Here is a 17166-nt window from a genome sequence, read left to right as displayed (position 1 = left end):
AATTAATGCTCGCCAACCAGACTGCTGCTTCACGGCTAACAGCAGTGACATTTTGACTCGCTGCTCTGTGTCGCAGGGAGCTAGAGTCACTGGTCAGGCAGGCAAGTAAACAGAAAACACAGTGACACATGCAAAGCAAAGCCCACTGTCTTATGCAGACTCATCCCACTCCCATCTGTGCACTCCTATAACGAGCTGGTTCTGCTGTTGACTGTGTCATCATTATGTGCAAAACATTGTTGTTGTTGTTGTTCCCTTAAACCGAGGCTCACTTTATTCAATGCAAAAATGGTACATGCAGATGTCGGAAAATACAGGAGCTTCTCTTCTCTCTCTTTCTGTAACCGTGAACTGTTGCCGGCCTGCAGCGCCGGAAAATGGGGTCAGCGTTTGCCCTGCTGCATTTCAATGGCCGGCTATTTGTTCTGACCACCAGAGAAAAAGCCCCTGCTTCGGGAAATGCAAATACACAACACCACGCATACGCACAAATGACTCTTACACACATATGATACAACTGAACACACACACACAATACCACCAAAACAAAACACAAACAGACAAGTGAACACAAAAACACGCATACACAGTTGTAACTGTCGCACAATCAGACCGGCTCTGTACAATGGTGCCGTTTGAATGGGGTCAAACAATGGAGCTCTTTGGCATCTGAATCGAGCCAGATGATGAGTATCCCAGGAGGCTGAATAGGCGGCTTCAGCCTCCTACACAGCCGCTCTGCTGGCCCTGAAAATATGCATCAGTATGTTGCCTGTTACCACGGCTTAAAATATCAGTTATTAGCATGAAAGCAGCAGCTCTTTAGCATCCATGCTAATTCTGTGGCGCTTGACAACTGAGCTCTTGCATTAAAGACAAACTGCACCAATAACGTTTATGGACTGGTGGGGAGACTCCAACAGAGCACATCACTGAGTGTGTGTTTCTATATTGTTATCGTCCCTGAGCTAGCATTAAAAGCTGTGACTGGTCTCTGTGGCCACAAGTTTAAAAGGCCACTGAGAGGCTTGCACTGACGGATTTAATGGATGCACGCCATTTTTTTGTCTTTTTATACCAGTTTCAGTCATTTAAATGCTTCTCTGGCAAAGATGATAACATTAATGTTATAAATTAAAAACAAGAAAAAAAGAAAGTGTCCACTTATACATTCACTGCACTAATTCCTACCCCTTACACATATATACTCACAAAAATAGTCAGTGTTGTTATTGAAATTTTTTCCTTTATATTGCAGACCTTTAGTTAGCATTTAGGTCAGTCTTACTTTCCTTCTGGAGATTCTGGTATTTTGTTCAGCCTGGTTAGGACCATTGATGCATACACCACCAGAGATGGGTAATCCAATTACTTTTTTCAAGTAACGAGTAAAGTAAGGGATTACTATTGCAAAAATGGTAATAAGATTACTGTTACTTTCCCGTAGGAACGCTGCGATACCGCGTTACTAAAACCGTGATTTTTTTGCGAGAATGTCTTATGACAGTGACGTAAGCGAGTGCAATGTTTGTGACAACAGCTGTGTGCAGATCAACAATGGATAATATAGAGTGCGGGAGAGAGTATGAGCGTGCAGTGTTTAAAGCGTGGAAGTACTGACCTTACTTTAAGTTTGATTCTATAAAAAGTGACAAAAACATTAGTGTCCGTTGTGCGTGGGAAGAAAACTTCTTTTTACAGCGAAAAAAACCCCTAAACTTCCAAGCAAGCACCGAGTGCGCAACGACGTAATGGGAAATTCACAGAGAAACTCGCAGATTCTTCCACTGACCGCCGCAGCACACCTGCACCAGGGTAAACCTCCGCCTACCCTACTCCTGCTTTACAGGAGAAAATAGAGCAAAAGGACCGCTAGTCTTTGACTTTATTTATTTTCTGCTGTGTTTTACTTGCATTTATTTGAAAGAGTGAGTGTAAACACACACAAAAAATTATTTTATGTGCTGGAATGTGCAGAAAATAGGTTTTAACAAATTAAACAAATTTCTTCCAGTCAGAGAATGTTGCATATAATTAAATTTTTGCTTGATGCATAAAGTTAAAAGGTTAAAACTAATAAAACAAGTTTTAAAAAGAGACTTTTCCATTTGATTACATTTTGTATGATGGATTATGCAGAAAAAGTAGAATTGGGCTGAAAGATCTATCAATTTATCACCTATTCAGGTTGTAAATCGTGTTTATAAAAAGTAACTAAGTAAACTAAGTAATTAATTACTTTTGAAAATAAGTAATCAGTAAAGTAACGGGATTACTTTTTTGGGGAAGTAATCAGTAATTAGTTACTGATTACTTTTTTCAAGTAACTTGACCAACACTGTACACCACATACGCAAACAACTTTTTCTGTAGCGAGAAGCTTAACGTGTTTGTTTTGCAGTTCAAGAAAGCTGTTACTGGTCTGTTACTGTTACTCACATTCCACACGGCTGCATACAAGTCGAATGAATCCAGTAATAGTTAAATACAAGAATGACTGTGTCTCTGAAGCAGTTTTGGCTAGCTTCTAGCTGTTGCTCTGAGGGAAACTGACGAGCCTGTTGCTGGTTATGTAATGAAGGAAATGCAATGAGTTAAAGCCTGGACATGTAACCAACATGCCAGCTAAATAAAAAGTTACTTCTGTGAGTTACTTTTCTCACTAGAGAAAAGGCCTTTGCACACCAGATGTGTTAAATCTGAGTGAAAATTTAATGAGTCAAAAATATTTTTCATTCTCACATATGACCATAAACAGATCTGACCAATCAGATCACTATATTATTTATATGTGACAGCTTGTTGCTCAAAACGTGCACAGGTATTGAATATACAGTGACACACAAATAGTAAAATGATACTATTTTACCTCAGACACACAGTTAGATGCTGACTCAGGTCAATCGCCTCCCTGAAATGATTTCTTTTCCTCCTCAGATGTGGTCCCAACTCTGCCAATGAGAGCTCAAACTGCCTCACTGACGTCCTGAAATATGTACGATAGCAGTCATGATCCAGCTTCAACTCCTGGATCAAACCATGAAATTCTCCCTGCTGCTTTCTGCTAGTGAGAATTAGATAAACCCAGAATCTCAGTTTCTTCTTTTTCCTGTTTCAGGGACATCAGGACCAGCTCATCGTTGCTTGATGTTGACTCCATCTATTCCTTTGTGCATTTTTGAGGACAGATATTTTGCAAAATAGCAATGCTTGTTACACAACAAGTTCCCTTCTGACAATTTTTCCACAACACACTTGATGTGGCTGTGAGTTGTGCTGTAATTGCTGTAATTTAGCAAATTATTGCTATTATTAGTGTAAAAATTACTTTCTAAAAGAAATGTTAACCAGCTCTAATTGGGATAAATAAATTATAGAAAGCTCTTCTTTTAGACTATATTTTAAAGGGAACAAACATGCTGCTGATAAAACATCTTGCAGGCTTTTCTCGTGAAAGATTTCCAAACTGTGATCTGGTGTCAGTGCATAACAACTGCTGATATAACACTAACTGAGAAGCTCTTCAATAATGCAATAACGACTTAAAGCAATAAACAAACAAGCAATAATACTAAGAATGTGAATAAAGAGGAAGATACCCCCAACCCACAGTAAGCTGACACTACACAAACTGCCATACACAAAGTGCATTTTGCAGTAAAGTTTGTGCTGCTCCAGGACTGAACAGTTTAACGAGGAGACTTATGGGAAAACTTTCCTCCAAAAAGTTCTTGATGTCAGCCTGACTTCCTCTGCTGCACCCTGACAGATGGGTATTCATCTGAGGTGGTGGGAATGAGGTGAAGGCAAAAAATATCACATCATTTTTGGAGGACGGTGGAAAAGTGTCCTCAGGCCAACTCACGTTTGATCATTCCCACAGACTAATGTGAGCATGAGCCAGACAGGATGAGGAGCGGAGGAGAAAAAGAAGACACAAGGGGGGGAAAGGAGACCTCTCTCATTCCTTCTCCTTTTCTCTTTAGCCAGGCCTCGGCCTTTTCTCTCTCTCTATAAGAAAGATGAAAAAAATGGGATGACTGTGAATGGGTGGCTGGTTACCCGGGTAACAATAACGAGGGCACTGCGTGGCAAATCCAATTTGCCATGGCACTTTCTGACTCATTGGAGGTGCACGTGTGTGAGTTAGTGTGTGTCCTGCACATTATGGCTTCATGTGGCTAAGGGAAGACAGCCATGATGTACCAAACCGCCGCCAAGCCTGCACATATTCATGCATGCAGACGTACACGGGCCATAACAGCTGCTCTTTAAAACCCACAAGGATGCAAACTATAGAGAAAATCTATATGTTATAGCATAGGGTAGTGGCATAGTGTTGTAATCATCTGAGAGATCCAAGGAGGAGAACTCGTATTTTGGATCTAAGAGTGGATATAATGACTCGTGCATAAAACACAATGTAAACAGTGCAGACTACTGAGTTACATCCTTCATGAATCAGCCTGCAAACAGGAGAACATGTGAGTGAATGAACTTCTAAAACAACAAATGAGTTTTGAAATCCTGCAAGTATCATCCGCTCTCACATTATTCAAGAGAAACCACATAAACCGACTTCCACTGGGACAAACCTGCAGCCTGTGATTGCGTCAGTGCGCTGCGTGGTTTAGTGTGCAGGAAAGCTCGGTGAGATGGCAGAAAACATCCGAGGCTGGTAATGAAAACACACAGAAGTAACTTTGCAAGAGAACAACTAGTAGATACCTACTGTAAGCATATCGATATCTTTTCATCTTAATGTGGTTGTATGTCTTGACTCTGCGATGCATTGTGCCAGAGGATAATCCAAAGCGATGCCTTCTTAACAGTGTGAAGCCTGCTACTCCTTTTGTGCTGTCACCACTTTCTATTTTTGTGCTCTCTCTCCCTGTCTCTCCCTGCCGCTATTGTATTTTGTCATTCTTTCCGCTTCACAATTGGATCCTCTTCTCTTGCTCATTCACTCTTTGCCTTTCTGTGCCTGTCAGAGTGCAAGGAGGGCATCAGACAATGGCCGCAATACAGCCGCTGCACGCCGGCAGTGCCGGCTGGCACCGCAGAGATGGCGGTACTCATGCTGTGGCCTGCTGCTCCCGGGTACACCTGGAGGGAAGAGATAACAGGCGGCTGAAGCGCTCAGTCAAAAGAATCAGCAGACCTCAACCCTGTCTGTTCATTTGGTCTCTGTGACCCTGAGTGCTTAATTTACGAGGATGTCCTCGGTGCACGTTTATGCTGCTGATCTATGTGGGGTTTTCTAGGGTGTACAGAGAGTGGTCTGAAAAAGAGAACATATTCAGGAAGCGGCAGTTCTCTAGGTGCAAATGCTCACACAGACTCACCAAAATTGGATAACAGAAGACCTTGTCTGATGAGTCTCAGTTTTTCCTGTGACATAGGGTCAAAATTTGGGTGTAAACAACATGAAAGCACAGATACATCCTGCCTTGCTTCAACAGCTCAGGCTGCTGGTGGTGTAATGGAGTGGGGGATATTTTCTTGGCACATTTTGGGCCCCTCAGCACCAACTGACCACTGCTTAAACACTATAGTGTATCCTAGTATTGTTGCTGACCAGGTCCATCCCTTTATTACCACAATGTTCCCATCTTCTAGCTGGACAATGTGGCCTGTCACAAGCTCAGATCATCTCAAACTGGTTTCCTGAACATCACAATGAGTTCACTGTGCTGAAATGGCTTCCACAGTCTCCAGATCTCAATCCAACACAGCACAATTGGGATGAGGTGGAACAGGAGATTCGAGCATGGATGTGCAGCCAAGAAATCTGCAGCAACTGCGTGATGTCATCATGTCAACAAGGACCAAAATCTCTGAGGAATGTTTCCAACCTCATGTTGAATCTGTGCCATGAAGAATTAAGGTAATTCTGGAGGGAAAAAGGCGGCCAACATACTACTAGCAAGGTGTACCTAATAAAGTGACCATTTGGTGTAGCCTGCCAGTATGTCACAAATCTTCTGGGATTGGCTAACAGACCGTCAGGCAACACCTCTGTGACTGTATTACAGTCAGACAGATCAATTCAGTGGTAAAAGGGAGTCTAACCCAATCCCTTTTAAAGTGATCAGTGAAACAGTGCAGCATGATATCATGTAGCCAGCACATGTATACATAGCCCCGCCTTTTCTTTTTATTTTACGTGTTACAGTCATCAGTCCACTCAGTGTGTTAGCACATTTCTGACACTCGATATGCCCGAGCTTCAAACAGATCATTAAACATTTTCCTGTTGGGGAGATTCAGAAGCTAAATGAAAAAAGTTACCACAGGGCGGGGTAACAGGGTGGCAACAGTTCTGAAAACCACAATTTCCTCTCCCACGCCTCCCAGTACATCACTGTGTCCTCTAGTTTACATTTCAGCCATCACCTGCTGACTTCAAAAAGGAGAAGTCAACTTTCAAAATCGAAAAGTGGAGAAAACAGAAGACACTGACAAACGAAATGGGTCGTGCTACCCACGGTAATAAGATCCACTTTTTGAGGCCTTTGGTTGTGTTAGTCCTGTGGTTAAAACGTACAAATGCAGTAAATATAAAACATTTTAAAAGTCAGTGGTGAAAAACCCCAAACAGATTTATAGATTAAACAAGTTGAAAATATGGTAACACAATTTCTGAGAACTAGGGTGGGGACGTGGAAGGAAGGTTGGGCAATAGTGTGTAAAATAACATTAGCTCCCTGTTGCAGCTGCATTTCTCAGAGTACAGAATGAACACAAACCACAGCACTAATAAAAAGTGTCACAATTAGGAAGTGGGCTCAGGGTGTATACCAAATCAGAGGATGACAGAAGCGGTCACAGTTTTACACTTGTAGCCTTTCTGCCCTGATGGTCAGGGGAACGGGGGCAGAGCTGGAAACTGTGATGACAGCACATCATCACGCGTGAAAGCCTTTTAAAAACAGACTAAAAATCTCTGCATGTGTGTGTGAGCATATGTGTATGAAAGCGTGCTTTTCCAGAGTCTAGCTTTGCATCAGGTCACTCCAGAATGATGACATCTGCCTTGACTTCACATCTGTCCTTCTCCCTGAAGTATGATCGTGGACTAATAACAGCAACCACGCATGACCTACTTACAAAACAATATGATCCTGGCACTGTTTTTTTACCTGTTAAATATAAAGACATTTCACATATTTCCTGCAATTCTTCTCATGTGTTATTAATGGATCAAACTTAGCCAAGGAAACGAATTACACAGTGAAGGTAGAATGATTTGTTAATAATGCTGGTTGTCATTTGACATTGATGCAGACACCAGAATGATACCTGCCACTGAACACTTTTAAGAAAAAAATCTACAAAACCATTTTTTTCCCCATAAATTTGGAAAATAGTACTGCAGTCACAGAACGAGGAAGCTGTAACTTGCCTGCACTGCACTGGAAAGCCATTTTCAAACACATCAGCCCCAATATACCAACTTTATTTATACAGCGCCAAATCACAACAGCAGTCGCCTCAAGGTGCTTTACATTGTAAGTTAGACCCTACAATAATACGTACAGAGAAAAACCCAGCAATCATATGAGCAAGCACTCGGGGATGCCGCGCCCAGCAGTCTGACTGCAGTTAGACCAGATGGACTTCAGTGGATAAACCTGACTTTTTACTGGGTAAGATTAGCTTATCTAATAAAGCGATCGTGGCTCAAGAGTTAGGAGTTCACCTTGTAATCGGTTCGAGCCCCGGCTTGGACAGTCTCGGTCGTTGTGTCCTTGGGCAAGACACTTCACCCGTTGCCTACTGGCGGTGGTCAGAGGGCCCGGTGGCGCCAGTGTCCGGCAGCCTCGCCTCTGTCAGTGCGCCCCAGGGCGGCTGTGGCTACAGTGTAGCTTACCATCACCAGTGTGTGAATGTGTGTGTGAATGGGTGGATGACTGGATGTGTAAAGTGCTTTGGGGTCCTTAGGGACTAGTAAAGCGCTATACAAATACAGGCCATTTACCATTTAAAGCTGATTAGTGGCTAGCTCCTGGAGATAGCAGCTGGAAGTCCAGTAAGAATACACATGTATTAATACCTTGTGCATCCAGATCAGCTTCTATTTTATGTGTTGGAATCTGTGTGTTTGTTGACGTTAGTGTTTAGTGGACTCCATTTCTAAACTAAAAGCACCCTTATTGAGGTATTGCCATCACGCTAACATGTCCACCAAATACACATTTATCCCTTGAGACAAATGATTGTATCACATCCAATATTGCAGAATGGCAGGCAATGTGCATATGACATCACCCAAGAAAGCTCAGGATCTCATGTTAACATCTCGCTGTGTGATGCCATGGATCAGCTTCAAAGGTCTTGTGACGCTGATGCATCAGTACATGAGAGCAGCCTTAGAGGTAAATGAGACTTACACAGGATTATGAGGGTGGTTGTAATGTTATGACTGATGTACTCTGATCAAAGCCCTATATATAGTAGATATACAATGGTATCATGTGATTGTAATCTTCAGGTGTTCACCGTGGGCACTGTAAAGGAGCGGAAGAGAGGCGCTTGAATTTAGGAGTTAGCTGTAAAGTCACATTATTCAGATTTCAGATAATCTAAAGTCATCACACATGGGCTAGTCCATAGGTTAGGGTTGTAAATATATATGGTATCATTATTAATACACAATTCTTCACACACTGGCTACAAAAAACGCTGAATGCGGCAACAACACTCCCAAAGCTAATGTGAGCACAGCTTGATCAAAATATAAGTAAACAAAACTAATCTGAACAAACTGTGTTCTTGGCACTGAAGCACTGAGATCACAGCTAGGCTGGGACTCCAAAAGTATAACCCAGCTTTGTTATTCACAGTAAGTACATTTAACCCTGCAAAGCCTGAACTATTTCAAACTGAAGTGGTTGTTTGACCTTCTGACATATTAAAAAAAAGAAAAGAAAATTAAATATCAGTTTGCACATATGAGTTTTAATTTGCAATAACTTTAGGTTTTTCACATTTTTTGTATTTGTTTTTTTTTTTAAGGAAAAGAAAGAAGGAGACTCTCCCACAGCAATACAGAGTCACACCGATGCCTTCTTTCCGGTTCATCAGCATTTGAATGTTGCTTCTCATTATTGAAGCCAGCATGTGTTTAAGTAACGCTGGCATCTCGGTCTCTTGCAAGCAAGAACACACACACAATGATGTTAGTCTGGCATCCTTCTGAGGGGAATGGACACTCAATAGCACCACATCCTGACCACCATGAAACCCGGCAGTTCCACCGAGAAGCACAAAGAAGAAACTGTCAGCGCCGTCCAAGCCCGGTGACGTGGGAACCGTGAGCTCACGAGGATGCCAGCTCTTCCTGTTTTTGGCCTTGAGATGCTTCAGCTGGCTCAAAGTTTGACTACTCAGACCGATGCTTTTTTGTGAGAACCTCTCATTCATGTCTCAGTGAAAAGGCAGAAATAATAAGATGGTAGGAGGCGGTTTGCTGTGTGTGGTGTGTTTACTCATTGATCAACTCTGAAAAGAAGAAGTTCTTTAATGCAGCAAGTGACTCCTACAAGGTTATTTGCCGCACCTGAATATCAAAATCGAAGCATGTGTGGAAAGATACGACAACATCTCTTTATTGTAACGGAACATTCATGATATTACATTTTTGAACCATAAAGTCGCTTCATTGTCTATTTTTTCCAAACATGATACCTTGTGAGTCATCAGGAACAAAAAGAGTCCAACAAGCAGAGGGCGAGGTCAGTGTGAACTTTTCTCTCACTTCTTCTGAATGACAACAAGAACAATAATAACAGCAGCAGCAGCAACAACAGGATATTTGATCGATTTGCTCTTTCCATTATAGAGTGAGGTCAGAGTGCAACGCCCTGGAGAACTGGCTGATATTACTCACTCAGCAGTGAGTGTTTGCTGAGCTTCACCCTGAGCTGTGGCTGTACTCAATACTTTTACAGGTTGGTGTATTTATACCAAGGGGCACCTTCTGGAGGACGCAAAGTTAAAGCCATCTGCAGTTCCTTGAATGGCCACTTGGGGATGAGTTGATCCAGAATCAAGGCTTCTCGTGTCTCGTGTGACTTCATGTCGCGCATGTTACTTAATAGCTGTTTGCCATTTTGTACCTGATATAAAATATATATTCATGTATTCCCTGACTGGTTGGCAGTCAAGGAGGTTTTTTGGCTGTTGCTGGATAAAATCGATGAAACTGGTCTCTAGGCCTTTGCGACTGGGGGCTTATTCTTCTTGATGATACATTGTCACCATGACTGTCATACATTCAATGCAGCATTTTGACAATTCAGTGGTTTAATCAGTTACTAAGTAACTGATTAAAGAAATACTAGAATTTCACTCAGTAGAACTGAAGCACAACCTTCTTGGATGGTCTGAATCAAACAACAAGCCACGATAATAGTCAGAGAATATCCAACAGCACAAACAGTGAACAGATGTCAGCTCAGTGACACTACGTAGTTAGAGATAAGGCCTAGCAAACATAAATGAGCTCCAGCAGCCTTTGTCAGGACACCTTTCAGTCAATGTGGGCTTGCTCTCATCTCCAGCCTCCAGGTGGATGAATTATTCTTACTACAATGTGTCTCTAATCTCTATCTGTGTGTTTGTTTCTTTGTCTGCAAACTCTTCCCAGACAATCATGAATAGAAGGAACAAGTTTGGCACAAAGGTACATCTTAGGCCCATGGAGGTTATGATGTCATCATTTTGCCTAGCAATCACCATTAGCCAAACAAAAACTGGTGTTCAATATTGCCTGAAAGTAGCAGTTCAGCCTATGAACTCATAAGCAACAATTTTGTGAGATAACACAGCAAACAAGCTCAGGGTTGTTTTCCTGTAGACAGTCAGTTAAGGTGCCCCCTGCTGGCTAATAGAAAGAATACAAGTCTCACTTTTTCTACCCGGAATCTATGTCCATCCTTTAAGTACAGTTTATGCATTTTACTGTTTTTTTTTTTAAGATTTATAGATGACAAAAACTTGCATGTTAACAGTAGCCTCATTGCATGTCTAAGCTTACAGGCGTCATTATCAAGAACTCAAAATACTGAACTATATTGCATAGGACACAATCTTCATGTGAGCGCCTGTGTTGCCTGTACATTTTCTTCTTTAGGAAACACATTTTACTTTGTTCTTTGCTCCCTCTGTCCCTCACTCTCTCTTTCTTTCTATAACTCTTTCTCTGTGTTCACGAGCAGCCCACGCAGCAGCCCAGCTTGTTGACTTTATTGTGTGAAATTACAGAGAGAGGGCCAACATGACTCCATTTACACGCTCCCTGGTAACCTGTAGAAATAATTATTTTCCTGCAAAGATAGCGCAGAGTGCAGGGAAATGTATGGATGAGAGGGAAAGAAAGAAGAAAGAGGGGAAAAAACAAGCGTGACAGGAGGAGAAAAAGAGGAAAACTGGGATAAAATATGAGCAAGCAGTGAAAGAGAGAGAATCACGTCTAGCTACAGCTGGAAAAATGAGCCGAGGCAATATGTAATCCCCTCTGATGTAGTTTGCATCACACTGCCTTCCCGCATCAGTAGCAGCAGAGTTACAGTGGTGAGGAGGCGCGTTGCTATGGAGTGGGAAGATTTTTTAGAGAGTGAGCACCATTATGTATCTGATTGGAGAGAAGAGAGCGGGGAGTGGTGAGGAGTGGGGGTTGAATATCTGGAGGGAGGAAGGGGGAAAACTGGAAGAGAGGGAGGGAGGTCGCAGGGCATGAGGATGGTGAAAGGAGGGAGGATGGGAGGAAAGGAAGCAATAAAGTAAATGCAAGCAGGGCACAGGTGAGGGACAGAGAGGGGCAAAATGGGGAGGTGGCAACAACAGAATGAAGGAGGAAAGTGCACGAATGAGTCAGGTCACAGAATAACACAATCTGCTTAAGTGGTTTATTTTAATCATCTTCATCATGACTTCAGGCCCATTTAGAGGAAAACAAATTACAGCCTGACAGATAAACTAGCCACAGTGTGTGTGCATGTGCGTGTGTGTCATCATCAGAGGAAAGTAATTTTTCCAGCTTCTGCAATACTCATAAAATCAAACAGCTGATGCGTTGTTGACCTCAGCGCAGTGGCAGAAAAGGGGAACAATGCATTTTAACCTTGACAATAGAAACACACTGCTGAATGGAGAAGAGGTGCAGCCTTTATGTTGCTTCACTTCCTTCTAAGCTCAAGATAGGAACATACAGCATGGGCCTACTGTATGTTTGTGGTGAGCTAAAGGGAAGCATGCGTATTATCTAACTGTGGAGGCCCCCTACTGCTCAGTACTAGAAACAGTTCAGTGAAAGGGAAAAAAACAAAACAAAAAAATAAACTGGTTCTTGTATAACACTTTTCTACTATATCTGAGGACAAAAAGCGCTTCATACAGCGTTTACACAAGGATTTCTGACTGCGCTCTGTCTGACACTGATGGCTGCATCGGTTCGGTGTCTTGCCCAAGGACACTTTGACAGACAGAAGCAGGCAGGGATCAAACCACCAACCTTCCAATCAGTAAATGACCTGCTCTACCTCCTGAGCTACAGCCACCCCCAATGTTCTGCTTCCTTTATGAGCAAGAGGTTTATTTATTTAATCACACTGACAAGTGATAAGTTATCTTTTTGTGTTAGAAAGACAGAGAATTCCAGATGGGATTATTGTGCATTATATGGAATCGAGGTTTAAAGATAGATTTATATAAAGCGCCTTGAGGCGACTTTTGTTGTGATTTGGCGCTATATAAATAAAATTGAATTGAACTGAATTGAATTGAAATTGAAGAAGGAACCTGTGCATGTATAAATCACCAGTCCATAGATTTCTTACTCCTGACTAGGTCTGATTCACTGTCATCCCACAAGTGTTCATAAGTACTTAAAGCCACCAGTGAACAGCGACATTAGTACCCACTACTCCGTCTCCAGTGAACAACTACCCCTCAAAAACAAAGGAAGTGGTACCAGAACATTTTGTGTAAAAAAAATGTGTAAACAATCGCCATCTACAATTAAATGCAATCAACTACCATCAATTCCGAGATGTAAGGGAGACTAAAAAAACAACAACTTCTAATGTGACAGAGTTAAAAGCTTCATTATCATGATCTGCATATTCATTATAACTGTGGTTCAGCTGCACGAACATAACAAAAAGGCTTCATGAACAATAACCTCTTGTTGTGAGACAGCAGTTCTTAACCACCAGGGAGAACATTATTTCTTCCAGCTGCCTGTTGAAGTCGACATTTGCGTTTCGACTATCAGTACGAACATTATGACCTGTTAGCTGTAGCTTTTTTTTTTTTTTAAACTTCCCTTTTCCCTCTGTTGCTATTTTAATTTCTGAGCCACAGTCAAAAGGCCGATGAAAGTCGTATATTTTTATCAATACTTTGAAGTAATTCTGTTCTGCTTTACGGAGCTATTTCAAGGCTCATAGGCGTAAAAATGCCATCATGCATTCGAGGCCGCTGCTCTAGATCTTCTCGTTAACAAATTCTGAGCTAATCAGTGCAAAATCCACTCAGCCTTCTCGTAAGAAATAATCTTTAAAGTGCAGGTTTAAAGGGGATGCTGGCAGGCAGTCACATTAAAAGAGAAATTTAAAAAACAAAAAAGACATGAATGAGTTTTCAATACATTATTTTGCTGAGGTTTCTTTGCATTAGGTCACTTCATGCAATGCAGGTTGTTTTTAAAGTATATGTTACAACTGCAAAGCTGATTAAGAGCAAAATATAAGGAATGCAAGCTCCAAGTATCTTAACAGTATACATAATCACAAACCACCCCGCCTTTATAACTAAAAGTTTAATTCAGATTAAAAATCTCTTTCATGAGTCTCTGAATCCTGGGAGCAGGAGACAATCTCAAACACGACTATCAATGGGTTATAAGCAATAAAATATCAGAGACAAAACAGTTTCAAGCCATGTTTGGTGCCACTTTAAGAGCAATCGCTGTTCTTTACAACTAACTTAAACTCAAAGTGTCTGAGAATTTCAGTTCCATCTGTAGATTATTCCAAGAAACAGAGGCAGTACATTTAGAAAGTGATCTGACTGTCGTTGTTCTGATCAAGTGCTTCCTTAGATGCGGGAGGAAAAAAAGATAAAACTAATTTAAGTCCCACTTGAAAAGAAGATTTTTAGTGTGTGGTTTCAAAGCAAATTCTGACCCATAATTACAGCTCAATACTTGAGATACATTTCAGTTTCAGCTCCTTCAGCAGTTAGAAAGGCGAGACGTTACCTGTTTGACATCTGAAAATACTGAATGACATTTAACTCGACTAACGTGTTCTCAGTAAGTTAAACGGGAGTGAATACCTGCAGGAATCGGTGCTCTGTCTAACCTGAATGTAGTAATGATCATTTTTAAGGCTGACTTTGACTTCTATACATGTTTATCTCAAACAGTAACACCTAAATGTAATCACGTGTTTGCTTTAGTTTCAAACTCCACAAATGTGGCGATGTTTCCTCAACTCCAAGCTCCACGGTGAGACCTTGATGGAAACCTTTGTTGATTTTGTTCATATTTCTAAGTCTGACTTTGGTTTTTCATTTCAGGAAAAGGCTGAAAGGCCAGAGTCGAGTTCGGCAGCTTATTTTGAGCATATCTTTAATAATAATAATCCACTGCAGCAGTTCAGTGCTTTTCATTTTTTAACTTTTCAATTTCCCCTCTGACACGCAGAGCTGAATGTTGCTGATCTAGGGTCGCTGGTCCCATCAAGTGTTTGTTCTTATGCTGTTTGCTGTCTCTTTGGTCTCCCTTTGCTTCCCCCACCTCACCCAGACCGCTGCCTGCCTGAGCACTCCTTGTTAAAATGGAGCTATAGAATATTTTCCTGATAAAACGAGTCCTAAGAAGACTGATAAAACCTGTTATAAGAAGTCAACTGTGAAAATATGATTGGTTTTGGTGGCTTTATGAAACACAAATGTACAAATGCCATACAACATGAACTCTCAATGATCATCTCAAAGTCTTTTCCATCACAACCACTGATTCAAGCTAAGGCTTCAGACTGCTCTTAATACTCCAATACTCCATGTGATGTCAGCACGTGATATGCATAATATGCACACAGAGGCCCCACCCACCTGCTGTTCAAACTGCCTGCAGGGGTTGGCCCCGCCACAAAGAAGGAACTGATGGGCTGCATAAATACTTATTGACTAGCTAGGACCACATCCTCATTGAGGTTTGAGTTCATTTCTAGTAGATAATGGCAGTAAGCATGAATTGAGGCTGTGGTTTGGGCCTCAGAGGGTGCTGGTGGTGGCTTCCAGGCTGAACAGATCCCCATGTACTAATGAGAGATGAATTCATTGAAACAGGCAAGGACAGTGAGGGCACAAAAAGACAGTATGTGGGGTCATATATAGTCAAGAGAACTGCAAGAGGAGGGTATAACGAGTGATCCCGCTCATGAAATTCAAATAAATTACGTATTTAGTACAGTCCAAGAATCAAATTAATGTAGCTGGAAGTGAGCATGATAGAGCCAGTTTAGGTGCAATCGCCATCTCTGGGCATGCACTCCATTTCAGTGGTATGTATGCATGTCACACTATACACACCCATTGCACAACAAGCAACTATTTCTACAAAGGCACAGAAAAGTCTGCAGACGTTCAGCTTTGCAAACAACATGCAAACCGAATAAAACGCCATCAAATCTGCTCAGCCCGGCCACACGGGTGTCGCATTGCACCCTTTTCATTCCTACAATCTGATCTTACACAATCGACACAGATGTTGTTTCAATTAAACATTCACCATCAGGCCTGATCAAACAGACTAGAGCGTTGGCAGACAGCCGTCGTTCACTGTGTCAGACAAGCTTTCCTTCTGATGGGATTTTTAGAGGGAAAGTGAATCGTAGCCATCTGTCATCAAATGCATCAACTATCAGCAAAGAATAACAAGTGTAATGATGTTGTTTGGCCCTTTAAGATAAGACCAACACAAACCAGGAGCGATCTCAGCCTGCAGCCAAGTGAAGATGCTTTTAATATGAATGAATCTTCATACACTTCAGTGCATGTTCTCTCAGCCTGGTGCGTTTTCAGCACATGATGCTTAACATTAATCTTATTTGACACCTGCAGTCTGCTTGTTGTTGTTGCGGCAGAGAGCTGCTGCAAGCATGGTGTGAAAATTTAAAATATACATAATTTGCTGATGCTGTGGTGCTGACTTTTAGTTGACTAAAACTTCTCTTAGCCTTTCTTTCCCACCTCAATGACAGATTAGAAAATGAGCGCGGGGCACGCCAGAAGAGGTTTGAGAACCGCTCACTGAGTCACATGACTAATTTAAAAACACAAAACTTTGCAGCATGTAGACATGTTTAAAATCATCAAGCATGACTAGGCGCACAAGACACATGTGTCTGCAGTCCACCTCATGATGCTCTGAGCAGCAGCAGCTCTGTGACAGTCACAACAACTTACACTTGACAACTCATGATGACATCACTGGGAGCTTCTCGGGTTCACAGCAGCACTTAGACAATTACAAAGCAGGTCCAGAAAGCAGATGTTTGTAAAAAAGAAGAAGAAGAAGAAGAAACAAAGGAACAAAAGATATGAATACAAAGACAACATAAACAATGGAAATCAAGACTAAAACTGATTCCCTGATTGGCCCAAACACACGTTGCACTTACGATTGAAGTGCCTGCGGCAGCCATGAGGCCTCCAAGCTCGGTTACGCATCCAGTTCAGACGTCGAGGCAGTTCCATGATGCCAAACTGGTGCCAGTGTGTAACAGCCACTCATCCATCAAACAGCAGCACCCTGGTTCCTCTGCCCATTCCCAGGTGAGATGCTCCCTCCAGACCATCAGGTGTTCAGAGTACTACCTTAGCAGCCTTGAGCTTTTAATACCAAGAATTCACTTCAGCTGCTGCCTGATCTCCACTCAGCGGGAGAGAGAGTAGTTTCTGTAGCCGTCATGGTGCTCGGCTACATTTCCCCTCCACTGCTTTATCTTTTATGCATGAGTCAGTGGAACCCAATTCCCGTGGTTCTGGGGAGGAACACTCAGGCCTCTTGCCCCCAGCCAGGAGCACCTATCGACGGGCAGCATCTGAAGCACAGAGCGCACACCCCGTTGAAATGTGATGCCTCTGCACTGA

At 42.0% G+C, this 17166-nt stretch overlaps 1 protein-coding gene across 2 annotated transcripts in view; it reads right to left on the bottom strand.

Annotated features, from left to right (window-relative positions):
• ripor2 (RHO family interacting cell polarization regulator 2) overlaps positions 1–4968 on the bottom strand; it is a 67706-nt gene extending 62738 nt beyond the window's left edge. Inside the window, exon 1 of one of the 2 annotated variants that reach the window (XM_040020154.1) lies at positions 4733–4968. In XM_040020154.1, the coding sequence (XP_039876088.1) occupies positions 4733–4793 (61 nt within the window). In that variant the 5' untranslated portion in view covers positions 4794–4968. Of the gene's footprint in view, positions 1–2869; positions 3124–4732 lie in introns of those variants that run through there. The other variant, XM_040020157.1, reaches the window with a different exon arrangement.
• Positions 4969–17166: the final 12198 nt, after the last annotated feature.

The sequence above is a fragment of the Simochromis diagramma genome, unplaced genomic scaffold (genome assembly GCF_900408965.1).
Source record: "Simochromis diagramma unplaced genomic scaffold, fSimDia1.1 OVJJ01000753.1, whole genome shotgun sequence".
Classification (NCBI taxonomy): domain Eukaryota; kingdom Metazoa; phylum Chordata; class Actinopteri; order Cichliformes; family Cichlidae; genus Simochromis; species Simochromis diagramma.
The sequence above is the reverse complement of the archived record's forward strand: the minus strand, read 5'-3'. Positions and strand labels throughout refer to the sequence as shown.